Source organism: Varanus komodoensis, unplaced genomic scaffold (assembly GCF_004798865.1).
Source record: "Varanus komodoensis strain SLA01 unplaced genomic scaffold, ASM479886v1 scaffold20_1, whole genome shotgun sequence".
NCBI lineage: Eukaryota > Metazoa > Chordata > Lepidosauria > Squamata > Varanidae > Varanus > Varanus komodoensis.
In genome coordinates this window covers 19,106,725-19,132,597 of record NW_025335587.1, presented here as the reverse complement: position 1 = coordinate 19,132,597, position 25,873 = coordinate 19,106,725, and the positions used below count along the sequence as shown (strand labels likewise).

Sequence of the window (25,873 nt, the reverse complement as noted above, 5' to 3'; positions counted from 1 at the left end):
CCCATTTAGTGCTGTGTCGTCGGCACAGGCCGGCAGCCAAGGCTCTGCAGGGCTTTTTCCGGCTCCGTCTGGGGCAGCCGGGCATCAAACCTCGGACCGTCTGCCTGCGAGCCAACCAAGTGCTGCCCCCCTGAGCTGTGGCTGGAGGAGTCCCTTGTCTCTCTTCCTGAACCTCACTCTGGGTGTCTTTGAGAATAGCTCTGAATTAATTTATTTGGAATGTTTTTATCCCGTCCGACACAATCCAATTGCCCCAGGATAGCTTACACTATAAATAGCAATAAATACACAACAGTCAGAAAATACAATTGCAAAAGGACAAAATGCAGTTGAGAATATAATAAAACCAGATTAGGATTATTTAGGCCTTAAAATGTTGGGCGAATAAAAAGGTTTTTACCTGGCGCCGAAAAGAATAGAGTGTCGGCGCCAGGCGAACCTCTTTGGGGAATTCTTGCTCTTCCGCTCTTTGCGGACAGTTTTCTGCTTTCAGAGGCCCCCTCTCACGGTTGTGCCCCCCTCCCCCCCCGCATCTTGCCTCCTCTCCCGACTCAGGTGCTGTCGGTGTGTGTCGAGGAAGAGAACATCATTCCTTACATCACGAATGTGCTGCAAAACCCCGACCTGGCGCTGCGCATGGCCGTCCGCAACAACCTCGCCGGGGCCGAAGAGCTCTTCGCCCGGAAATTCAACGCGCTCTTCGCGCAGGGCAGCTACTCGGAAGCAGCCAAAGTGGCAGCAAACGCCCCAAAGGTACGGGGAACGGCGGCACGGGCGCAGGTGCATCGCTGGGTGTGCGACGTTGTCGTTGCCGCTGGCAGGGTGCTTGTGTCCACCTGGTGGATCTGCCTGGCACCGATGCCTCGGGGAGAGCGACGCAAGGGTGTCCTGGGCTGTCGGTCGAAAACGCTCGGTGCTTGGAATGACCTCTTGGGGCGTTGCCCAGGGGGGTCTTTCGACTGGCCGTATGTGCCTGAGGGCGCGGAAAAGGGTCCCTGCCCTGCCCTGACGGGTTCGCAGCTGCCAAGTCTCTGGCTGGTTAACGGACGGACTCCTCTGCCCGAGCTGCGAAGGACCGGTGGTGCATTTCGTTCCCCTCTCCTCCTCACAGGGAATACTGCGTACCCCGGACACGATCCGGCGGTTCCAGAGCGTCCCAGCCCAGCCGGGCCAGACCTCCCCGTTGCTCCAGTATTTTGGCATCCTGCTAGACCAAGGTCAGCTGAACAAGTACGAGTCCTTAGAACTCTGCCGCCCGGTGCTGCAACAGGGACGCAAGCAGCTGCTGGAGAAGTGGCTCAAAGAAGACAAGGTGAGGCATCTCCTCCAGGTGCGTCTGCTTGGCCGGCTTCTCCGGTTGCCCGGCAGAGGTGGCCAGAGACACCCGGCCAGCACCTTGGCAAACGTGGATGTCTTCCGCTGGACCGAAGTGCCGAGGAGCGTGCCGTGGCAGGTGGAGGTCTTGCACCCATCCTGCCTGAGGGATCCTGCACGCAGCTGGTTTGCCGCCGTGCGCGTGGAGGGCTGGACTGGGTGGACCTGGCTCTGATCCAGAAGGGCTTCTGCGAGCGAGACTCAAATGGCGTCCCCGCCATGCAGTTCAGTCTGCTCTTGACGCACAGTTTGTTTGAGCCCTGTGTGGGTCAGCGCAGCGTGTGGGAATTGCTGCCACCTCTTTCTCCCTGCCCCCTGCCTGCTTAGCTGTTGGTGTTTCCGTTTCCGGGGCTGGAATATGCATCATGCTCCCAAAATAAGAACCACGAAGAATTCTGCACCTTCGCATGAACTGCGGTTCTGTGCAGAAAGGGTGCTCTGCACGCCGACTGCTTCTCTCTACCTTGGTCCGAGGAAAGGGCAAGCGGCTGGGTGTGTCCGGGAAACCCTCTTGCCTTAGTCACTCATTACTTGACTCTTCGCTGCTGAAATACCTTCAGGCATTGCACACACATTTCTGAGCATCTTTGTTTCCATGAGAGCTAGAAACTTTGTAAAGCTTTTAGAAAAGAGATGGAGAGAAAGCACTGAGCTGCTTTGGAAGCTGGGTTCTGTGGTGAATGTAATTTTTGATTTAGGTGGTGGTACGCATGCACGGGTTTCTAATAGCCTCTTAAATCTCTCAAAACAGTTGGAATGCTCTGAAGAATTGGGAGACCTCGTGAAATCCGTGGACCCCACGCTGGCTCTGAGTGTCTACCTTCGGGCGAACGTTCCCAACAAAGTCATCCAGTGCTTCGCCGAGACCGGACAAGTTCAGAAGATTGTGCTCTACGCGAAAAAGGTGCCTGCCCTATCCGAACCCGGGGCGGTCGAGGCTGGCCTTGCTTATCGGGAGCTCTGCTGGAGGCAAATAGCCCGTCTGTTTGCTCAGTGGACACAGCCCCTCCCCTGAACGGCCGCGTACGTGACGGAGTGGGATGCACGTCCAGTGCAAAAGTCACAGGAGCACCAGGGGGCTCGCCTTGGATTCTTTTTCCGGCCCAGCAGGGGTTGAGCCCGAGGCCCCCTGCATGTGAAGCGGGGCCCCGCCGATCCGCCACACCCCTTCCCAGCACGCAGAGCGCTTTGCCCCGTCCACGGCTAGCTTCGTGTCCTGCGGCCCCGCTGCCGAAGGCCCAGGAGAGCAGGCGTGTTGCGGGAGTCGCGGTTTCACAGCCCTTTCATTGCCTCTTGCCTGTGGAGGAGAGGGGTTGCCGGGTGCTTCAGAGTCGCTGGTGCTGGTCCAGGGAGAGAAATCTGCAGAAGTGGCCCTAGTCCGTTGGCCCTGAGAAGCCTTTCTCCCGTGCCCGCCTCCTCTGAATCCTCGCCTGCGAAAGGGCTGCTTTGGAGCCGATGCCCCGCAAACAATTAATTTTGCGTAGCTCTCTGAAGGTATCTTCTCTGTGAGAGCCCCTAAGTTCTGGCTGGAAAATGTCAGGGCTGTGTTTCGCTGGGGCACCCAGGCCTTCTGCAAAGCTCATGAAACAAGGCCCCGCACCTTTGCCATGTTTTCCCTGGGGCTTAATTCATTTTATTATTTATTCATTTATGCCATTTATATCCTGTAAGATGTTTAAAAATCCTTATGATAGTTAACATGGCGTTAAAATGTGAATTTAAGAACAATGCAGTGCGACGCAATTCCAGTAAGAGTAATTTAGAGTGGGAGCAGCTGTTGCTTGGTTTAAAAATCAAAGTGACCTGAAGACACATTTATTCCCATACTTTGAAATCATCCACTGTTCTTGCTGTGTGGGTGCGTAGTAATTTGCACGTTCATGTTTTTGTAATTTTGTAAATCCCCTTGTGAGGGCCATTCACAAAGTGGATCACATTATTTTAAGTGTGTGTGTGTGTTTGTGTGCGCACACTCCTAGGTCGGCTACACTCCAGACTGGATCTTTCTCCTGAGGAATGTAATGCGAATCAGTCCAGACCAAGGGCAGCAGTTTGCCCAGATGCTAGTACAAGACGAGGAGCCGCTTGCAGACATCACTCAGGTAAGTAAAGTCCGAACGGAGATAAGTCAACTCTTCTGAAAGACTGACTGTGCCCAGAAGAGTATCTCCTGGCAGATGGTTGGTTCTTCTTGAATCCTGGAGGCGTTTCGGCATCGAAAGACGCATCCCATTTCCTGGTCCCCAACAGCCCCGTTTGTAAGATGCGAAGGGAGCATATTTCTCCACAGCCCTCTGCAACTGTAGTGCATATTGACTGCTTAGGAAAAGGGGGTCGTTCCATGTGAGGGAGGAAAAAATTAGCACAGACTTCTTCTCATGGTTTTGCAATGTATAGAAATCTTTTCCTCTCAGCCTTGCTGGCCCCGCTTTGGTTCTGTGCAGTTGGCTTGGTGGCGAAATTTTCTATTAATCTGGTGATGAGCTAGGACTTCCATTTTTGAGAACTCTAGAAAGATGTGTTTTGCCTGTTTCTGTTCAACACGCTTTCTTCTCCTGCTTCAGGACTGGTTACATGCTAGGAAGGCATGCAAGGTACCCACATTCCTCTCTTTCAGATCGTGGACGTGTTCATGGAATACAACCTGATTCAGCAGTGCACAGCTTTTCTGCTGGATGCCCTGAAGAACAACCGCCCCTCCGAAGGCCCTCTGCAGACCCGCTTGCTTGAAATGAATCTCATGCATGCCCCTCAGGTGGGTCCCGTACCTGCTTCAGAAGCACAGGACTGGACCGACGTTGGCTTCAGGGGAACCGCTCGGCAAACAGACCTTGTCGCTGGCCGTTCCCAAGTGGTTCTGAAAAGCCACTGCTCCTAAGGGGCTCATCCCTTCCCTGCACTTGGAAATGTCGTTTTCATGTGGAGGAGATGCTGCTGTAGCCATTTCTGCCCAGGTGGTTTACCTGGCTCCCTTCTCTGCACGTATCCCGTGATTCTGCCCCTACGTTTGCAGTGAAAACGCCACGCACTCCAACTCGCAAGCACGGCGTTTTCAAAAGGGCAGCAAACAGGGGCGTCTAGCAGGCTCAGGCACAAGCAAGCCCAAGTCCTCTGAAATGGCAGGCTTTCCTAGGTGGGCAGGAAAAAACAAGATCAAAGTGGCCACTGCATGGGAGGCCTGGGAAGGGTCCCTGCGGTTTGTTACTGGTCACCTGCCTCCGAAGTACTGAGCGCATGCGGGGAAGGAAGGAACAGAAGACAGGGTATCAGGTTGCCAGTTTCCCGTGTAACCTACTTGGGTATAAGCCCGGTGGGCTGCCGGGGTGGCAGGGAAGGCCTCAATCTCTGCAACAAGGCCTCACCGCGTCTCTCCTTCCAGGTTGCGGACGCCATCTTAGGAAACCAAATGTTCACTCACTACGACCGGGCCCACATCGCTCAGCTGTGCGAGAAGGCAGGTCTCCTCCAGAGAGCTCTGGAGCACTTCACCGACCTGTATGACATCAAGCGTGCCGTCGTTCACACCCACCTTCTCAACCCGGAGGTAGGGTGCCCGAATCCCTCCAGTTCCCGTGCACTGCCGTGGGTGCTTTGTTCTGGCATGAGCCGGCCTGACGAGCCTGAAGTCACAGTCTCGCTCTCATTCCGCGCTTGCCTTGCAGTGGCTGGTGAACTATTTTGGGTCCCTTTCCGTGGAGGACTCCCTGGAGTGCCTGCGCGCGATGCTCTCCGCAAACATCCGCCAGAACCTGCAGATCTGTGTCCAGGTGGCTTCGAAGTACCACGAGCAGCTTTCCACGCAGGCTCTAATTGAGCTCTTCGAATCTTTCAAGAGTTTTGAAGGTGCGTTGGCAACCCGGCGCGTCCCCGGTTCTGTCTTGGCTTGTCTGTGCTTGCGTTAGCGCGAGCGCCGCTCCCCGAGCTGCTCGGCCCACCACCTGGTCCCAGCCAGGGTGCAGAACCCAGACACAGGTGCCCACCCAGAAGGGCACAGGCCATTCCTGGGAGGGCTTTTTAAAATAACATTTTGTCTTGCAAGTTTCAGCAAAGCTTGCGTAATTGTATATTATAATTCTTATAATATGCATAATTGCTACATTCACGTCTTTGCAGACTGTTGGATGGCTTTTTCTTTTGATCTACAGGCGCTTGAAGGTAACAATTACGCACAAACTTCAGGAAGGGCAGACCACATACCCCGCCGTATCCATTCTAGTGTGGCACCTTGATGTCACCCACCCAATTGTTGAAAGTGTCCTCAGTCTGTTGCCTCGTAGGAAGCAAACCTTTCTCCTTCCAATGTTGTAATAGCCTTTGTCGTGTTTGGGGATGATCTGGTTATAATTGCTGTGCTGGAAATACTGTGTGCATTCAAAACATTTAAAGTATTTAAAATGCATGTATTTATGCCACTTCCCAGCCCGTAAAGGGGCTCTTAGAGTCAGTAAATGACAGCTTGTGCCTGCAGGCTTACAATCTAAAAGGAGATGTCACACAAGGAAAAGGAGATGCGGGGAGGTAAGAAATTAAGTTTTCAACAGACCTGCTGGAATGGCCTCGATTCAGCGTTTCTTTCCTGGCAGCGGGAGGCGAGTGGGGCACGCCCCACATTTTTCTTAGCCTGCCCCGGTCTCCTCCGCTGCTTCTGGTCCATGGGGCCTTAGTGAAAGTTGTGGTTGGTGGTGGACTCCAGATGGAGCCATCCTCTGAGGGTCTGTGGAGGAATGCAAGATTCTTGCCAGGCGGAAACACATTACGCACATCCACAGGATGTCAGGGGCCCTCCGTTCCATCATTTTTGGGGCCCGCAGGCACTGGGGGAGCAGGGATAGCAGAGCGTGGCAGGACACCCCCTTGAGCAAAATCATTTCTGACTCCCGAGGCCTACACTCCGGCCCGGACCCCTGCATTTTGCCGCCATCTTCCACATTCTCTCGAAGGGTTCATGTCAAGAAAGCTGCTACACTCGCTATCTGTTCAGCATTCCTCGAAAGCTTGCAGGATGCTCATCTGACTCGGCAGTCGCACAAGGCCGTGTTTCAGCAATAGTTGGGGCACGGCAGGCAAGCGGCAAGATGTCCCCCTGGGTGCTGGCGGTGGTGTTCTTATTAACATTGCCATAAAAGCGCGAAGGGAGTTATTTTTTAAAATAATTTATGTATACATTTATATGTCTTTTTGCTCCGTTCAGCCAAAAGAAAAGCCCCCCGGAGCAGCTTATAAAAACTTAGCGTGAACCAGTCCTTGCCCTCCGGCTTATAGTCTAAAGGGCACATCACAAAATGAAAAAGGGGTTGGGAGAGAGGAGGAAAAACTGAAGCTCAGCCACATGTTCTTAGTGGCAAGCTTGTGTTACGCGTTCTTCTGAAAGGATGGAGTACAGCAAGTTCCCCACAGCTGTTCCTTCTCCAGCCAAGGCGCGCAGCCAGCTGAGTTTCCTCACCAACTTTCTGTTTTTCCTGCGACGCACCAAATACCGCCTCCTTTGGCGCTCTGCTCAGCCCGATGACCGATGTGCGTCTCCTGTGTAGCCCTTCTCTGCATCGACCCATTTAAAATGAGTGGGCAAAGATGACGCCTCCACTGAAGAGCAGTAAATATGCTTGCGCTACATTTTATGACTATAGTGACATCCAAGATAAATATTATGGTTTGAGCCAAAGACCATGACGGACACATGGCAAGGATAATTAAAACGTCAAACCGAGTATCCAGAAGCGTGCATCAAACATGCCGGGACACAAGAAACAGACTTCATGCAAATCTAGCTCTTCAGTGAGTCACGCAGTGTTTACATGGGAGGCTGTATGGACTTCAGGGTCAGCGGGGGCAGGTTTCGGCATTTAAGAGTCATCTGACATTAATGACTGGATCTTACTAAATCACCCACAGAGTTTCTGTTAGGAACTGAAGCCCTGGGAACACTTAGCCCTGGGCCTGCCGTCCTCAGGGAAACCCAGTGAAGCAGATGGGTATTGCTGTTCTTTTAAATCAGGGGTGTCGTGTCTGCACTGCCTGGGCTCCCAGTCCAACATCTGGCACACTGCCTCCCCCCGTCGCAACCCCTTTTCTCTGGCTCGCAGTCCTGTTGGTAGCACCTAGCTATTTCGCTCCTAATAAGGCCGAGTTACTCATGGTTATTCCTAGCAAGAGCTTTGAAGTTCCGACGGGTGTCTTGCCTTGACCTGCTGGCGTGAGGCCCCTGGGAGTTCCTCTGAAGTGGAATTTGGCCCTTGGGTGGAGAGGGGCGCGATGCCGCTGCTCTAAGCTCCCCGCCTCCCACTCCCTTTCAGGTCTCTTCTATTTCCTGGGCTCCATCGTCAACTTCAGCCAGGATGCCGACGTGCACTTCAAATACATCCAAGCCGCTTGCAAGACGGGCCAGATAAAAGAAGTGGAAAGAATTTGTCGAGAAAGCAACTGCTACGACCCAGAGCGGGTTAAGAATTTTCTCAAGGTAAAGGGACCAGGGAATTCCCCCTCTCCCCCACAAGCCTTCCCTGCTGCTGGTTCATGTTTATAGCACTTTTATCTGCTGGTGATGGAGGCCACTTGAAAAACCCGATTCGGGCCAATATTAGCTTTAGACTTGGAACAGGAACGACTTGTTTTCTGGAAGAGCAGAAGCATTCCATAAAACTAACCAGAAAAATGTGCTCCCAGAATCCTGCTGAATTCATTATTCGCTGAATTTTAGGACACTGTGTTTTACATTTTTTACGTTTTATATTGTTAAACCATCCTGAGACTTTGGTAGTGGGAAGGTCTAGAAAAGTTTTAAATTAGTAAACACTGAAATGCAACGTTAGCAAAGCACAAACTCCATCGGTGTTACCCAAACTTGTCAGAATGGGGGTGAATCTTTTCTGAGTCAAAACAGGAGGAAAAACAGCTTGCTCAGAGCCAGTCCCCCTTTCCTGCATGAATTGCTGGTATAGGAGGGCTTCCCGATGGGGAAGGCACACAGGCCGTGGCTCGTGCAGAGTTGGAATGGGCCGCTCGAGGAGGGTAGAATCCTGCGCCTCTGCCACGGCTGCCTGTGTGCAGCTGGCACACAAGCGCAGAAGGATTGCTCTGGCTGCTCGGGAGTCTTGCCCTCTTCCAGCGAATGCAGGAGCAAGCCCCCACAAGCGGGCGCGCTGTGCTTTCCGGAACCTTCTCCTTTCTCAGGGTCTCTCAGTAGCTTCCTCATGGCAGGGTGTGCGTTCGCACGTGGTCCCGAGAAGTGCGAACGCCGTGCTGTGCTGTGCCCCGAAGTGGAACAGTACGGTGTAACCCTAGAGCGAGGCTCAAATCACAGGCACGGAGGGGAGGATGCAGCTGTCTGGCCAGTGGGGACTTCCATGCCTTCGCTGGCACTCGCCACCCCCGGCGAGGGGCCTCAAGACGACCCAGGGCCCCCCCAGCATGAACACACCGCCCTAGCTCACACCTTATGCTCAGCCAGGCGGCTTGTATCCCACAGCGTCCACATTTTGGAAACTTACCAAGGAATGGATCTTGGTTTTGAGGGAGGTGGGCAGGAGAGGAAAAGAACCCCCCTCAGGGGGGGTGCTTTTAGGGTAACTCCAGCAGCTGCACTTGAGGAGAAGCTGGGAGTGGTAAATCTTGCGTAGCCAAACTGTTTTCTGATCAGTGTGTTGTCTTTTGTGCTGTTCCTTGTGTCTGTGGAATATTCAGGACATGTACCAGGTAAATCCAGCAGAATAGGCTCCTCCCACTCTGCTGCCTCCTTCGGTGTCCACTTTTGTGTATAGGGTTAGATCCTGCGATTGGCACTCACAGCGGCTGTGCCTGTTGGGTGACACCCCTATTTTTTGTAACACAATCCTGTGTGTGTGGCGGGGGGGCAGGGGGCAGGTGGTCATGGCCTCCTTTCTCCTTGCAGACAAGAGCGGTGCTGGTTCCTTCGTTCTTCCAAGGGAGACTTAATGAATTGCAGTAGCCAGAAAGGGCAGCACCGTTAGAGCAGGTTTCTCCCTTTTGCTCCCCCTGTATGTTGAGTTGCTTCTCGGGCCAGCGTAGGCTGGCTACATCAGCCAAACTCGGGGTGGCAAAGATTCCTCATGGTATGTTTATCCTAGAGAGGTTTATCCAAGAGGTTATCCAGAGAGGATCTTTGGGAAGGGAGGAAGAACTAATTGGGGGGGGGGGGGGGGGGTTATCCTGTGGAGTTTGCTTCTTTATGTGGCCTGAGACTAAGATTTCATTAGGCCATTTTGAATGTGTGGCTTATAAGCAGGGCTTGGCCCTGACTCATTTAGAGCCAGGTCTAAATTTTAGCTCCCCGAGTTTAGTTGGCCTCAGCGTCTGAGGCTGGCCCAATACCAAGATGGAGCAAGGAAGAACACGCCGCCCACCCGCTGTGGTCCCTTGGGAATGATTAATTCAGTGCAGGTAATCAGGCAGGCTCGGTTAGGAAGGGCAGGACACAGTCAGCACGCCACCCTTCGATGTGACCCTAAACGCTGTTTTCGCCCGGCAGTCCCAGAGTCAATCCTGCCCACCCCATTGCTGCCGCAGCCAGCAAGCGCTGGCGTCTCGCGTGGCCCCGTAATCCGCTGGCGTCCTGTGCTTTTTGTAAAGCTGGTCTCTGCCGTTGTGAGCTTGCCAAGAAGGCGTGGCTGGGTCGTTGATGGCTTTCCTCCTCAAACCTGTAGCTGCTTGGAGCAGGGCGAGGCCCTAAAGTATGCTTGGGATGGAGCCGAGGTCAGATCCTTTAAAGGATGCTCTTGAGGTGGCAGCTGAATGCCAAGTCTCTTCCCGGGGTGGACCAGCGCCTGTGCTCGCCAGCCGGCCGGCCGTTCACGGCACGGTTCCGCTCTTGCTGGGATCCAAATGCGGCTTTCTCCCCTTTTGCAGGAAGCGAAGCTGACGGATCAGCTCCCCCTCATTATCGTCTGCGACCGCTTTGACTTCGTCCACGACCTGGTGCTGTACCTGTACCGAAACAACCTCCAAAAGTACATCGAGATCTACGTGCAAAAGGTAAGACTGAGGGGGCCGCTTCCAGAAGAGGGACGCTTCTGGTCTGTCTTGACCGCGGCTGCCGATTCTCGAGAGCCGATACACCCGGGGAATGGCGCCACGGCCCTAAAACAGCAAGCAAGGCTGGCCCCAAGTCCGTTTGGCATGGGTGCCCCCTGCAGGCAGGGGGGCACAGTGCACCAGACTGCCACGCGGCCCGTGGGACGGTGCCGTGGCTGAAGCACGCCCTTGACACGTTCCTTTCCCTTCCCGAGTCCCTTGCCCAGCTGGGAAGCTCCCCTGAAGACAACGCCTGCCAGTGACCTCCCGATTCTCCCGTGCCCGTCCGTCCCACTGAGGGTCCACGTTTCTTGTAGGTGAACCCCAGCCGCCTCCCTGTGGTCATCGGAGGCCTGCTCGATGTGGACTGCTCTGAGGATGTCATCAAGAGCCTGATTCTGGTGGTCAGGGGGCAGTTCTCCACGGACGAGCTCGTTGCAGAAGTGGAGAAGAGGAACAGGTAACTTGGTGCGGCCAGTGGGGAAGAGTTTAAGAATGCTCCCCGGGCGGAGGATGGTCCCTGCGGGGGTTACCAGCCAAGAGACTCCTGGCATCTTAAAGACACACACATTTATTTTGGTGTAAGCGAACGCTCTTGGCCAAAGAGGACTGTCCTCAAAACAGCTTCTTTGCCGTGGCCAAAGCGTGCTGGCAGATGCCACACATTAGGATTATACCAGCTCTGCCAAGCCATGGGTTCTTCACATCATAAGTGAAGGGTGAGAAATGAAGCGGAGCATCCAGAGCCCTGCCTTAAGCCTTCTGGGGAGTTCGTGGCAGTGCTGAGAGCAGAAGGGCCTGACAGGCCCCCCCGCCCCCCGTGGCTAAAACAGCCTGCCATTAAATGCTCCAGGTGCCCTCGTCATCTCATCACTCCCAAATGAGGCAGAATGTCCTTTAATTCGCGACCTGAATCACGTCTAAGCAGTCATTTAAAAATGGAAGGGGCGCCGTTCTGGATTGGGCCGAAGGTCCAGTTAGCCCAGGGTTCTGTCCACACGGCGACAGTTTAGCTCCGGCGTCTGTCCTTAAGTAAGCTGGCCGCTCCCTGTGGTACTTCAAGGCTGATTTCCAGAGGACTGTGGTGTGCAAACTCTCTCTTGTTTAAGGCAGCCTTCAGGCCCGCCTGGACGAAATGCTCTTCTCCTCCTCCCCCAGGTTGAAGCTTCTGCTGCCGTGGCTGGAAGCCAGAATCCACGAAGGCTGCGAGGAGCCGGCTACGCACAACGCGCTGGCCAAAATCTACATCGACAGCAACAACAACCCCGAAAGATTCCTGCGCGAGAACCCCTACTATGACAGCCGGGTGGTGGGGAAGTACTGCGAGAAGAGAGACCCTCACCTGGCCTGCGTGGCGTACGAGCGGGGCCAGTGCGACCAGGAGCTCATTAACGTGCGTAGCCCCAGGGCGGGTCGGAGACCGAAGGGCGGCCAAAGCCAGGCCCGCACCTGGGGATGCGGCCCACTTCTGCTGGGTCTGGGGGGTGGCGTCACCTCTTCTTGGTGCCGAGGAGGTTGAAGAGCAGGCGGCAGCTGCCGCTTCTCCTCGGTCCTTCTGTCAGAAGGAGGTGTCCTGGGGCAGGTGGTGTGTCCGTCTCATCCGGTCCTCGCGCTCTCGGGCAGGGGAGTCCCCTCATTTGCAGTTATGGGACTCTGATCAGTCGTTAGGATGTTCCTCAGCCGAAGAGGCTCCCAGGGCAGCAGATTAAACAAAGCTGCCTCCTTCCCTGCAAGTGTACGATCTAAAAAGGCACAGGCGAGGGCCTCGGGCGTCGTGTCTGTAGCAGCTTCCCTGGAGGGGCAGAGCAGCGCAACCGCAGAACGGACTGCTTCCCGTCGGCCTGGATTTTATGGATGTAGCTGTGATGAGAGTGAAAGCAGCATTGATGTGCTGCGAAGCGCTTTGCAGCCCCATAGGATGTTAAAATCGCCCACTGTCCCAGTGGTGCTAAGCTTCTGCTGCGCTTCGTACAGTTTGGGACGGGAGACCAAGATGTGGGGTGGGCCAAAGCCAGGTTGTCGAGCCATTGCATGACGACTAGCAGGACTCCGCCCCCCCCCCCCGGCTCCTGGCAGAACACCTGAAGACCAAATGTTGCGTCTTAACTTGCCCCCCTTCCTGGATCTGGGTGCCAGTCCCCCCCTGCTCTTCAAAAGACTGGATTCCCCACCTGACTGACTGCTCCTCTGCCCTCCAGGTGTGCAATGAGAATTCCCTCTTCAAGAGCCTCTCGCGTTACTTGGTGCGCCGCAAGGACCCGGAGCTGTGGGCCAGCGTGCTGCTGGAGAGCAACCCTTACCGGAGGCCCCTGATCGACCAGGTACCGCTCTCGGGGGTCCCTTTGCAGACTCGCCCTTCTGCAGCGTTGCCGGCAGGGGCTCCGCAAGCAGCCAGCTGCAGGAACTCGCTCCCTGACTTTCTTCCCCCGTTGGTAGGTTGTTCAGACAGCTCTTTCGGAGACTCAGGACCCCGAAGAAGTCTCCGTTACAGTCAAGGCTTTCATGACAGCCGACCTTCCCAATGAACTCATTGAGCTGCTGGAGAAGATCGTTCTCGATAATTCCGTGTTCAGTGAACATAGGTTAGTAGCCGGCGTTCTGTCTCCTCCCCGTGCACCAGATAATACTCCAAGAGAGAGGCCTGGAAGCTTGTGGGCAGTGCCTTCGAGACCTCAAAAGCCCGGCAGCTTGTTGAAGGAGGGCGCCAAGACTTACAGAACAATGTAAATTCAACAAGAGAGTAAGCCACCCTGTATTATCTTCTGTGTTGGCTGACCTTGTGCAGCAGCGAAAGCAGGACATTGCTCACCATTGCACAATTGGCCTTGCTTTGGAACAGTGCCAAAATCGGCAGGGGGTGGGGGGGGAGAGAGAGAGAGAGAGATAGTTGATGTACCCATGCTTGGTCCAGTGCTGGCTGCATCCCCTCTTTCCCCTGCCATGCTGCCCTTGACAGAAAAGACTAGAAACCCTTTCAGCAAGAGAGATGGGAGAATAAACTGGGCACCTCACCACAAGTCTTGGGTTGTTTGGAATGATGGCTTGCTCTCTCCGGCTTCTTCCTAGAAACCTCCAGAACCTTCTCATCCTGACAGCCATCAAGGCCGACCGCACCCGGGTCATGGAATACATCAATCGCCTGGACAACTACGACGCCCCGGATATCGCCAACATTGCCATCAGCAACGAGCTGTTCGAAGAGGCTTTTGCCATCTTCCGGAAGTTTGATGTCAACACGTCTGCTGTACAGGTAAACTTGGCGTTCCAAGTACTTGGATTTGGGAGCGGCCCTTTTTATTTTTTATTTATCTATTTATTAATACATTTTTATGCCGCCCCATTCGCCGAAGCCTCGGGGCGGCTTACAACAATAAATTAAAAGTAATTATAATATCAATTACAATAAATATAAACATTAAATTAAAAATACAAAAATACAATATAAAATAAGCCGCCCTGGCCAGATAAAATCTAGTAATACTAACAGTTAAAATGCCGCTTAAATAAAAAGGTCTTCGCCTGGCGCCGAAAAACAAATAACAACGGCGCCAGGCGGACCTCTCTGGGGAAATGCTGTGAAAGAGGACCGTGCGAGGGGGTTTTGTCAAACATGCTTTGCTTCTTTCTTTTTTTAATCACATTTTATTATTTTCTCTATCAATCCAAAACTAAAACAACAATTATTCAGGGCATTGGACACACTGGGTCGACATCTCACTCTTTTCTACACTCAACAACCATATTCGATTCTACGCATAGTCCCGCTTCTCTAACCAATGATAGAAAATATTCCAGGTTTGATAGAAGTATGTATCTTTCTTCTTCAAAGACAAAGTCAATCTGTCCATCTCCACATAATCCAAAATCTTTTTTAAAATCGAGTCTTCCGTAGGTGGCGCTTCGCTTCTCCAGTGTTGGGCAAATGTAATCCTCGCCACAGTCGTTGTATGTAGAGCTAAATATATAGCTTGCTTTATCAAAGTCATCAGGGATAATACCTAATAGAAAGACTTCAGGTTTAAATGGTAACGGTCTGTGCAGCATTTCCTCAAGCCATTTGTGTATTTTAACCCAATATTTTTTTGCCTTAACGAAAGTCCACCACAAATGATAGAAAGTACCCGGTGTGTGTTTACGTTTCCAACATCTACTTAACATATTTGGAAGCATTTTTGGAACACGCTTTGCTTCTGGCCGTCAGAGGTATTTCTTCCAGCCTGAGCTATGTTCTTTTTGAAAAAAGAATTAACTGGGAGCTTGCCATGTCGCAAAGCGATGTGCTAACCTCCAGCAGTGTCTTTACTTGGGTTCAAAGTGTAGCTTTGTGTTTGAGAGCCAAGAACCCAAACCTTCTGTCTTGCACTTTCATGCTTGGACAAGATGGCTTTCTTTTAATCACTTCTGGAAAAAGGGTGTTCGCTGACCAGCCATACCCTTCACAGCAGCCGTTGTGTAAAAGAGCAAGCTCCTGCTTTGCAGCAGGTGTCTGCAACATTCTGCTGAATTTCCAAAAGTGCACGCCAAACCAAAAAGCACTGGGGACCCGGATTCAACACCTGCATTCCCTTTATCCCGTCCTTCCCTGTCTTGGAGCTTGGAGGGGTTCATATGTAATTTCTGGGTAGTTTTCCAGGCCTACCTTTAGTATCGGCCGTGGAATGGTCATGTGCCTCTGCCCCTTTTTTCCCCTCTAGGACTTGGGCTAGAAATGATGGGTATTGTAGTCTAACACGGCTAGAGCGTCCCAGACTGGGGAAGGCTGCTTTGTGTCCAGCTCGGCGTGGGTGGTCATTAAGCCCCAAAGCTTCTGTACCCAGCCTGCGTTTCTTAGACCTATGCCAGGCCTAATTCCTGTTCCTTAGTTCCGGTGCCCCTCTGCACCACGGGTGCTCCTCTTGGGTCCATAACCGATAAAACTCCTGCCTTAAGCCTTTTGCCACAAGGCCTGGCCCGAATGGCAAACTTTGCTGGTCTCGTCTAGGTTTTGATCGAGCACATTGGGAATCTGGACCGTGCCTACGAATTTGCCGAGCGCTGCAACGAGCCCGCCGTGTGGAGCCAGCTCGCCAAAGCTCAGCTTCACAAAGGGATGGTCAAGGAAGCGATAGACTCCTACATCAAAGCAGACGATCCCTCGTCATACATGGAGGTTGTCCAGGCTGCCAATACCAGCGGTAAGGGCCCAGAATTTATGATTTTAGAAACATAGAAACAGAGCGAGTCAGAAGGGGTCCCCTGGGCCATCTAGTCTGACCCCAGCTCTAGCCAGCTCCACTCACAACATGCCTACCATGTTTTCTGCTGCTCCACCTTTGACTTTGTGTAAGAACTTGTAAATTGTACATGATATCCAGGTGGAATGGTGTAAAACTGGCAGTACATACTAGAACCTTCCTTCCTTCCTTCTTTTCTGTCTGTGTGTCTGTCTATCATATTTATATGCCGTCCTATTCGCAAAAAAGCCTTAGGATGGCTTACAATATAAAGGATAAACAACATAAATAACATAAATAAATTCCCGACCCACACTAGCTGCAATTAAAAACATAGAAAAGACAATATTAAAACTCATTAAAAGATCGCTGGAATAAAAAGGTCTTAACCGGGTGCCGAAAAACAAATAACAATGGCGCTGGGTGAACCTCTCTGGGGAGCACATTCCATAGATGGATTTAAAGTGTTCCTATCCTGCTTCGCGGCCTAAAAGGCTGCCAGAGGTTTTTCCTATTCCTGACCCTATCCAGCAAAACATGATAGTCTCTGCCCATGGAGTTACGATGTAAAAAGACATATTAAGCAAAGAAGAGGGGATGGGGAGGCAAGAAGGGAAGAAGAAGAACTCGGTTTGTTTTTCAGCTCGCCATTTTAAGCTTTGTTGGGGGTTGTTCCTAGCAGGCTTTAGGGGGGAATCCTATGCATGCGAGGCAGAAAAAATCTGGCAGCCCGCAGCACGCTCCAGCCAGGGCAGCAGAATTAACTCTCCTCCTCTGCTCCTGCCCCACATTCTTGGCTGAGGACTGCTCTCTGGTTCAGTGCAATTATTGAACTCGTGCCCAAGGAAGGCCTGGGAGGGCTTCCGGTGGGTCAGCCTTCCTCCACCTGGGGCCCTCCCAGTGCTTGGGGTTGCTCCTCCCGTCACCCCCAGCCAGCACCGCCAACCGTGTATGATGCATACGGAGAGTCCTGGGCTGAGCAAAGCTGCAGCAGCGATCGCCATGATGTCAGATGGTTTGCACGTGGAGCTTTCCAGCCCTGCTCTGGAAAGCTGGAGGGCTCGAAATCTCCAGCACTTTGCACGCTGCTCTGGAGGCAAGGAATGCTGCTCCCTGTCCTCCCACCGGCTGGTGAATTTGTCTTCTCAAATGAGGGTTGTACTGCAGCCTGGTGCCTCTTGGGGGGCGGCCTGGCCCGAAGCAGGTTGCGGGCGCAGGGCGGTGTCAAATCTTTTTTCTTTCTAGAATTCCCCCCCCCCCCCATGCTTTGTTGTCCTCCAGGATGAAGCCAAAGATTCAGGGTCGTGGGAACCCCTTGGCTGTGCTTTGGCTTCAGGGAGCAGTCCTTGCCGGGCCCCAGCCGGCTCTCGCTTCTCCCCCGTTCATGCCCCTTAACTGCTGGAGGGCGGTCTCTGTGGCTCCTTCGGAGGCTACCTTTGAAACCCATCGCCATGGCGGCACAGGCGAGAGGTGGCTCCCCCCAGCAGCGGGGCCCCCCACGTCCACGCGGAGCGCTTTTATCCTCTCCCAGATGTGTGAATAGACTCGCTCAGTGTGAGGGACGGACAACAAAGCCGCGGATTGTCTGGCTGACCCAATTTCGCCCCCCCCTCGCCGGCTTTAGGAAGCGTGTGTTCCAGTCAGCAAGAATGAGCAACTGTTTTGGCTATAACAGAACTCCCCACACAGCCCGAGTAAAAACTAATCGGGACGCCGGTGGTTCATCCCTTCCGCTTCGCCAGGGGCACGCACGTGCCAGGGTGCTGCCCCGTCTGTTTGAAGGGGCGGGGAAGCCCGTTCTGCTGCGTTCTGGCTGGGAAGCCATGGCCACAGGGCCCAGGAGTTCTCTGCCTGGTCGGAGACGAGCGGGGCAAGACTCTCAGAGAGTCCCCATAGCATGACCTGCTGCCTTTTTCCTCCTCCTCCTCCCCGCTTCCCCACCTAGGAAACTGGGAAGAGCTCGTGAAGTACCTGCAAATGGCCCGCAGGAAGGCCCGGGAGTCCTACGTGGAGACAGAACTCATTTTCGCGCTGGCGAAGACAAACCGCTTGGCAGAGCTGGAAGAATTCATCAATGGCCCGAATAACGCTCACATCCAGCAAGTGAGTATCGGGCTCGCCACGTCGCCATCAAGGGCTTTGTTCCGTTCCGTTCTGTGTGGGCAGGGCTTGAATGAGGAGCTGATTCTTCCCTTTTACCAATTTCTCCCCTTGCTTTAGATGCAAAGATAATTCGGGGGGGGGGGTCGGCATTATCAGAACTGTTTTATGTAGAATGTGGGAGTGAATTGTCTGAGGCTCGGAAGAACCAGCTTTAGAATCTCCACTCAGCTCTGTCGGTGTTTTGGTGACATGGGCCAGCTGCTGCCTCGCAGTGTGTTGTGCCTCACGGGGGGTGGGGGGGTTGTTAAAGGGGTGAGAAATCGCATTGCTACTCTGAGAAGGGTGGGATACAAATGGAACCAGTGAATCCCTGCAATTCTGAATTTGCTTGCAATAAGAGAAACGAGTGAACCGCCGTTTTCTTAATAAAATAGGTTTGTCTGTAGCGCATCACTACACGGCTGGCCGGGGAAGCTGGGAGTTGTCGTCCAACCTTTTTGGAGAGCCTCAAGTTAGGGAAAGCCGACGGCTCGCCTAATCTCCGTGGCCAAAATGGGAAATAAAAGCAGTGCCCCTTTGCTTCCATAGGTCGGTGATCGTTGCTACGATGAAAAGATGTACGACGCAGCCAAACTCCTCTACAACAATGTGTCCAACTTTGGCCGTTTGGCTTCCACGTTGGTTCACCTTGGGGAGTACCAGGCAGCTGTTGACGGGGCTCGGAAAGCGAACAGCACTCGCACTTGGAAGGAGGTGGGGCTTCCGTTTCCTGCCGCGTGTCATTAGCTTTCAGGACTCGCTCAGGCCAGGATGGTGTGCCTCCTCAGTCTGGCCTACCTCGAAGGGTCATCGTGGCGATGAAAGGGGTGGGGGGAGAGCTTTCATAAGTGACGCCAGGCGCCTCTGAGCAAAGGTGGGGCAGCAGTCAAAGGAAGCAGACTGTCAGTTGAAGAGAAAAGTGTTCCTGAGCATTCCTTCTTTCCGGCATTCTCACGGAATGCTTACCAGGCCAAAGAGAATCGCAGACAATGATTGTGATTATTTTATTTCCGCCCTGGCCAAGAGCTGGAATTAGTCTGGGCAGGTCTCCGCAATTCTTCACATTACAAACCGGAAATGGGGAGAATGAAATGCAACATAAAAATTCAGTATACAAAATTAAACCAATTTCAGTCAAGCTCTTAAATGTGAAAGGTGACAGCATTGGAGAAGTTGGCTCCTCGGATCCCAATCCGGTTGGCTTTCGTGTGGAGGTTTGACGGTAGGACCCTCTCCTCCTCTTGCTTTTTCTCCAAGCACTAATATCCGGCTTCAACGTTCCAGGTTTGCTTTGCCTGCGTCGACGGGAAGGAGTTCCGTCTAGCCCAGATGTGTGGCCTCCACATCGTCGTGCATGCCGACGAGCTGGAGGAGCTCATCAACTACTACCAGGTAACGGCAGAAAGCATCTGCGCCCTTCCCAGACCTGCCGCACCGTTTGCCTTTCCAAAAAAGCGGCTTGTTCCGGAGGCTTGACATGTATCCCTCTCTCTTTCCCCTCCGAGGACCGTGGCTACTTCGAAGAGCTGATCACCATGTTGGAAGCGGCCCTGGGGCTGGAGCGGGCCCATATGGGCATGTTCACGGAACTGGCCATCCTCTACTCAAAATTCAAGCCCCAGAAGATGAGGGAGCACCTGGAGCTCTTCTGGTCCCGCGTCAATATTCCCAAGGTACGTGCTTCTTTCTGACACTGCGGCCGGGCAGAGCCGAAGAGAAGGCTCAGGTGCAGAAGGAAAGAAAGACCGGGAGGCCCTTGTGGACGGAGGCTGGGAGCTTAGGTGCAGTACAACGGATGCAGGGCATGAGCTAGGGATGAGCGGGGGCTCGTTCCCCAATTTGGGGGAAGGCCATGGCCTGACGGAAGGGCCCTTCCTCTGCACGCGGAAGGCCCCGGGGGCAAGGCGATGGGAAGTGTCTCCCGCTCAAGGAACCTCACCACAAGAGGTGGCTCCCTGCCTGCCCTTCGCTGTGAACTGGCCAGGGCTTCTGTATTGACGTCCGGATGGAGAAGGCCGGCGGGCTCGGATCTGCGCACGGTGCAGTGCCGGGGGCTCGGAAGTCTGCCGGCTGCCAAGACCCAGGCCCCTTTCTCGCTCCTTGCAGGTGTTACGGGCGGCTGAGCAAGCACACCTGTGGGGAGAGCTGGTCTTCCTCTATGATAAATACGAGGAATATGACAACGCGATCATCACCATGATGAACCACCCGACGGATGCCTGGAAGGAAGGGCAGTTCAAGGACATCATCACCAAGGTGCCGCCTGTTTCCCGGCCGGCTCCCGCTTGTTCCGTTGCGTCTCCTGCGTGGAGGCCCCCCCGCCCCCCCACCAGTACTTTGTGGCACGTGAAGGTGTTCTTAGCGAAGAACTCACCTGAGCGACGCACGCGCAGGAGACGTGTGCCGTGTTTATCGGGGCCGGGCGATGGGGTTCGGGTGCAGGAGCCGCTCCCAGGAGGGACGTGGCTTTGGGGGAAGAGTGCTTTTGTCCCGGGGTGAATTGGGCCGGTGGCCGCCTCTTGGCCGCTCGCTCTGCTGCCCTCTTGGCAACTGTTCCCGGCTTGCCTGCCCTTCCCACAGGTGGCCAATGTGGAGCTGTACTACAAAGCCATCCAGTTCTACCTGGAGTTCAAGCCCCTGCTGCTCAACGATTTGCTGATGGTGCTGTCTCCCCGCCTCGATCACACCCGGGCAGTCAATTTCTTCAGCAAGGTAGGAGCTCCCCTTGATGGCTTGTGGCGGGCCGGGGCGTGTGCGTCACCCTCTCTCTCTGCTCTAGCGGTCATGGCAAAATGTATCCCCTTTTGCGGTAAGCCTGGAGTGTGTTTCTTGCTTTGTGGACAAGCCTTAAAGCTGAATGGTGCATGGAATTCCGTGTGTGTGTGTGTGTGTGTGTGTGTGTGTGTGTGTGTGTGTGTGTGTTTGAGAGAGAGAGAGAGAGAGAGAGAGAGAGAGAGAGAGAGAGAGCTGTGAAATAAAAAGTTTCTTCGGGACTTGTTCGTGAACTGAGATTTCTAGACTTTCAAAAATGGGCTGCCAGGAAAGACCTGTCCGGTGCCACACCAGAACTGCAGAACTAACTGAAGCCGTGTGGGTTTTTCTGACCCAAGGTCTAATGAGAACTAGGCTGTCAGAGACATGTGTGCTCGCTCGCTCTCACGCACGACGGAGAACTTCCAGCAGGCCGTGGGTTGATAAATGGGAAAGGGAGGCATTTGTGAGGCCCATGCTGGTCCCCGGTTTGGTGAAGAGCCGTATGCTGCTGAAGTCCTGCCTGGTCTGAGCCCTCTCACCGGGGAGCTGCAGCTGGGGTGTGGAATACGCCGGTGGCATTGGATCCGCTGTGGCAGCGGCGGGGCCAGAAGCTCTCCGGCAGTCGCTGCGTCACCCCTCTGCCCCGGTGCAGCAGCTCTGGAATGCTTTGGGTGCGTTACGTAGCGCCCTCTCTCTCTCTCTCTCGGTCGACAGGTGAAACAGCTTCCACTGGTGAAGCCCTACCTGCGCTCTGTCCAGAACCACAATAACAAGTCGGTGAACGAGTCCCTGAACAACCTCTTCATCTCAGAGGAAGACTACCAGGTAGAGAGCTTTTTGGGGCCAGAAGGGCTTCTCTCGGGAAGCCGAGACTCATGCCAGCTCCTGCATCCATCTGCCCCGAGCGCTCTCGGTGCAAGTTGGGCTCGAAACGGTGCCCCAGCTGGCTGTCGGGAGCCCGCTGGGGTCAAAAGTGCCACTTGGAAAGAGCTGACCCGTGTTGCCTCTCCCCACCCAGGCCCTCAGGACATCGATAGACGCCTACGACAACTTCGACAACATCTCCCTCGCGCAGCGCCTCGAGAAGCACGAGCTGATCGAGTTCCGGAGGATCGCCGCCTACCTTTTCAAAGGCAACAACCGCTGGAAGCAAAGTGTGGAGCTCTGCAAGAAGGACCGGCTGTACAAGGTAATGCCGCCCAGGGGCTCGCGGGGGGGGGGGGGGGGGTGTCTGCCTGTCAAGGGGAACGAAGGAGCTTGGTAGGGGCGCAGAGGGGTCCTGCGTGGGCCTGAGCTGTCCTCACCACCGTGGCCGGCAAAGTTCTTGCGTTTAGGATGGCTTTTCCCAGCCCAGAGTGCTCCGTAACGAGAATGGCCATTCCCCCCCCCCCCCCCCCCCGCCCCACCAGGCTCGGGACCCGCCCCCCCTCACGCTGCTCTCCCTTCCCTCCCAGGATGCCATGCAGTACGCGTCCGAGTCCAAGGACACGGAGCTGGCCGAGGAGCTGCTGCAGTGGTTCCTGCAGGAGGGCAAGCAGGAGTGCTTCGGGGCCTGCCTCTTCACGTGCTACGATCTCCTCCGGCCGGACGTGGTCCTGGAAACCGCCTGGAGCCACAACATCATGGACTTCGCCATGCCCTACTTCATCCAGGTCATGAAGGAATACCTGAGCAAGGTAAGCCCAGCGCCCCCGGAACCCGCGGAGGCCCCCTCCTGCGCCCCCGAGCCACGGCACGCGCGTCCACGCCACCCACTCCCACGCCGGCCTCCCGGCGCCCCCGTCCACGTTGGCGCGCTCCGTTCGTCCCCGGGGTAGCTTTCGGATCAGGCGGTCTTCGGAGCAGCTCGCGCGGTCGTGCCCCGGCGGGCAGGGCAGTGGCCTGTTTTCTGGTGAACGGGTTGCCCATCCTGCGCTGCCAGGATCAGGAGAAAGACTGCAGCTTGTAGGCCCGCTGTCGCCGCACGAGGGGTTAGTCTGGAGAGCAGGCTGCGTTTGGCAGGGGGGCTCCCCCCGAGGCCCGAGAGATGGTTCTGGCCTTCCCACTGTCTTTTGCATCGGCAGTCGCTGTCGTTCAGGCAGGCACAGAGCAGCGTGCAGGGTGTCAGATAGACAGAGAGCTCTTCTGAGGTTTATTATTTATCTATCTAGTGCTGGGCCCCCTAGGCAGCACTGCCTTTTACCTGTCGCCAGTCTGCTCTTTGCAGGCCTGGCTTTACTGCCCGTTCTGTACACTTTTTCTTTTTTGCTTTACTGAGGACATTGGTAAAAAGAAAGCGCAAGAAGGGGTGGCTGGCCACGCTTTTACTGCAGAATCACGACGGCAGAGAGCAGGGGGTTCTAAGCGCTGTGTGAACGGTTTAGATTGGGGTGGGGAGGCGTGCAGGGCGGTGTCCTGTCAGAAGCGCAGCTGAAGCGCTGCAGGAGGGCTTGCATCCCCTGAGCGTGAGTGCGGGGAGAGGCGGCCCCCTTGACGGCCGCGGCCGCTGGGGAATTCTGGGCTGGAACGCGATCGCGGCCGAGCACAACGGGACCTCGTGACGCCAGTCGGGCTCGGAGTCCGGCAGTCGGGCTCGGGTGTGCTGCAGCTGGTGTTTCCCAGGAGGCCGCTGTGGGTTCCTCGGCCTAGTTTTTGCTTTGTTTTTGCTCCCTTGCTCTCTGCTGATTCTCAAATGCTCAACAATAGAGTGCGTGTGTGCGTGCGTGTGTGTGTGGTTTTTTTTTTTTCTCTAAGCTGCACCTTCTGAATTCCTTTGCAGGTTGATACAATAAAGGAAAAGGTGAAAGTTGATTCTTTTCCATCTTTAAGTCTGGAGGCCTAAGTCTAAGGATGTCTGCATGGGTTTTTCCCTCCTTCCTACCTTCACTACACTGCTGCTACTGCTTTCTTGCCCGCCCGCCCGCCCTTGAACAAAATCTCACTAAAGCCTCTGCAAGTTGAAACCATAGTCATAAGCCGTAGGACGAAACAGTAGACACTAATTGGCTAATAGACTCTCTCCAGGACTGTGGAAGCGATCATTTGGATCACAGTTTCAAGGGAGACTGCTAGCCACTTGCACCCTGAGCCCAGGAAGCTTGCGGAAAGAAAGCCGGTGCTGCATGCCACTGCCGCCTTTTAGTGGCACTCCCTGACGTTCAGCGGCGGTGGGGGGGGGGTCTTAAGGGGGGGGGGGAGTTTGGGGCTTCCTAGAGAAGACTGTGATCCAAGCCTGATCTCTTGAGTCTTACTAATGTGTCTCGCTGCCCAAAGGCAACACTGAAAACACTAGCTGCTTAGAGACTGTCCCCAAGCGTTCGGCCAGGCCTCCACTTCCCATGGTTCCAGCTGGCTTCTCCAAGCCCATCACCCCCACCCCCCTTCAAGGCCTGTTTCGTGGGCCGCCTGACCTTGCAGCCAAAAGCGTGTGGGCATCTCGCTGCATATACTTTTCAGCGCAAAGCCCTTTGCCCGCAAAGTCAAACCTCTCCTCCCGGCTGCCGGGCTTCACGGGGTTTGGAAAGACCATCTTCTGGAAAGTCTGGGAAACCGATCCACCCCTCAAAATTGGGGAATTGGCCTGCTTCCCCCGCTAAGCCCCAGGGCCGATGGGGTCGCGTAGAAGTCCTTCAGCAGCTAGTCAGACAGTACAAGTGTGATGTGAAAAAAGGGAAACGAACGGCCGTCTTTGCTTTCTCCAACTGAGCATGTCCGACTGCCCATTGCGATGACCCATCTCACGTTCCCTGAAGCTGCCAAGCCTTGCTGTGGGGAGGGGGCTGTGTGCCGTGACCTTGTTTCGGGGTGGGGGAGGGAGCCTGCGTGGCCGACCTCTTGCAGCCTCACTCTCGGCTTCAGTTCTTTTGCCTTTTTTCCATGCACATCTAGCACCTCTGTATATTTATGAAAACATTGACCGCATGTGATTCTTTTCTTCCTTTCCTTCTTTTTTCTTTCTTTCTTTCTTTCTTACTCTCTCCCCTGCAGTTCATTGCAGTCTTTGTGGAAAAGCCTTTTTACAATGCAGTTGTATACACTTAATAAACCTGTCAGTAGGGCATTTCTGTGGTTTATGGAAAGGCCAGCTTTTCTTGCCCCCTCCTCAACAGTTTTTCTGTTTTGGTTTTTAAAACGAGGTCGCATCTGTCTACTAGCGGAGAATTCAGGACCGTGTGCTTCGTAGCAACCCTCTGAGCAGAGGTTCCCCCCGCCCCCCAAAAAATGACAGGTCCTGAAAATGGCCCGGACGGAGCCAGCCACCCCCGTTGCTCAGCATGCCTTCCTCTGTCTTGTCTGTGCTTCAGCCCCTGAGATGCTCACGTCTGTTCTGGCACTTCTTCATTGTAACCTGCTTCGTAACCCACACGGGCCCAGGGTCGCCCAGCGGGGCAGTTTCCGAGGCGGGCAAAGGAGCGGTTGGATACGGTCGCCTGCCCTTGGTGTGCGTTGTGCTGTGTGTGCTTACTCGGAAGTGAGAGAGTGTAGCTAGCTGAGCGGGCCTGACGTGGTGCCGAAGGGACCACGTTCCGGTCTCTCTCGCTTATACTCCAAAGGGGGGTCCTAGACCACAGCCTCCCATGTGCCGCCCGTGCCAAGCGAGTGGCTTGGCCCTCGGCGTGGGGGGAATGGCGCGTCACTACCTTCCCGCCTCCTCTTTGGGGAGGCGGTGGGGGGGACCGCTTGTGGCCCCCTGGGTGCTTTGGCCTGCCCCTCCCACCAGCCCTTGTCCAGTGATGAGGGATCCTGGAAAGGGCGGCACCTGGCGGACCACACGCCTGCGAATTCAGCAAACCCAGCACTTTGGGCGTTCCTTCAAACGCTGTGAGGCTGGTCCCTCGAACAATTTGTCAGTTTTGCTCCCCAGATGCAGCTGCTGTGCATCTGGACTGAAATACGACAGTCGGTGGGCATCCAGCTTGGTCCAGAGTGACACCATGCGAATTTCTTGAATCGGCCATCGGATCCACGTAGGCTTCAGTGTGGCGCATTTGGCGAAGTATTCGCCTCTCCAGCCATAGCTTGCTCTGGTACTCGCTGCTTGCTTACTAAGCCGAACAGGCAGGTCAGCAAGCCTGGTTTGGGGCCACAGGCCCCCCCACACCTTTCTGTTCTTAGAGGAGAATGTCTCAGAGCTTGCTCAGTTTTCCATTTGTGTTGCTTGCGCGGCTGGTTTGGATCTCCATATTAAGGTTATGGCCAGATTTAATCTCGTCGACTTGGCTTCCCCATCAAAGAGGTCATGACCTTGAGCATTTTGCATGGAGCCTTCCAGGCCCTGAAGTCCATCTTGAGACCGAAATGCTCAATTTTTAAAGGATCCTTATTCTGCTCCTCAGCCAAAGAAGCTCCGGGAGCATCTCAGACTATCTGTTAAATAAGACTTG

General features: G+C 54.4%; 1 protein-coding gene across 2 annotated transcripts in view; it reads left to right on the top strand.

The window, feature by feature from the left end:
- CLTC (clathrin heavy chain) overlaps positions 1-25,873 on the top strand; it is a 56,746-nt gene that overhangs the window by 27,409 nt on the left and 3,464 nt on the right. Inside the window, exons 7-31 of one of the 2 annotated variants that reach the window (XM_044429831.1) lie at positions 556-753; positions 1,112-1,312; positions 2,126-2,278; positions 3,354-3,476; positions 3,992-4,129; positions 4,754-4,918; positions 5,037-5,217; positions 7,668-7,831; positions 10,237-10,362; positions 10,719-10,861; positions 11,560-11,794; positions 12,600-12,722; positions 12,838-12,983; positions 13,468-13,651; positions 15,383-15,575; positions 17,560-17,717; positions 18,306-18,470; positions 19,041-19,148; positions 19,262-19,429; positions 19,863-20,012; positions 20,337-20,468; positions 21,225-21,335; positions 21,529-21,699; positions 21,965-22,186; positions 23,269-23,289. In XM_044429831.1, the coding sequence (XP_044285766.1) occupies positions 556-753; positions 1,112-1,312; positions 2,126-2,278; positions 3,354-3,476; positions 3,992-4,129; positions 4,754-4,918; positions 5,037-5,217; positions 7,668-7,831; positions 10,237-10,362; positions 10,719-10,861; positions 11,560-11,794; positions 12,600-12,722; positions 12,838-12,983; positions 13,468-13,651; positions 15,383-15,575; positions 17,560-17,717; positions 18,306-18,470; positions 19,041-19,148; positions 19,262-19,429; positions 19,863-20,012; positions 20,337-20,468; positions 21,225-21,335; positions 21,529-21,699; positions 21,965-22,186; positions 23,269-23,289 (3,879 nt within the window). The remainder of the gene's footprint in view (positions 1-555; positions 754-1,111; positions 1,313-2,125; positions 2,279-3,353; positions 3,477-3,991; positions 4,130-4,753; positions 4,919-5,036; positions 5,218-7,667; positions 7,832-10,236; positions 10,363-10,718; positions 10,862-11,559; positions 11,795-12,599; positions 12,723-12,837; positions 12,984-13,467; positions 13,652-15,382; positions 15,576-17,559; positions 17,718-18,305; positions 18,471-19,040; positions 19,149-19,261; positions 19,430-19,862; positions 20,013-20,336; positions 20,469-21,224; positions 21,336-21,528; positions 21,700-21,964; positions 22,187-23,268; positions 23,290-25,873) is intronic. The other variant, XM_044429832.1, reaches the window with a different exon arrangement.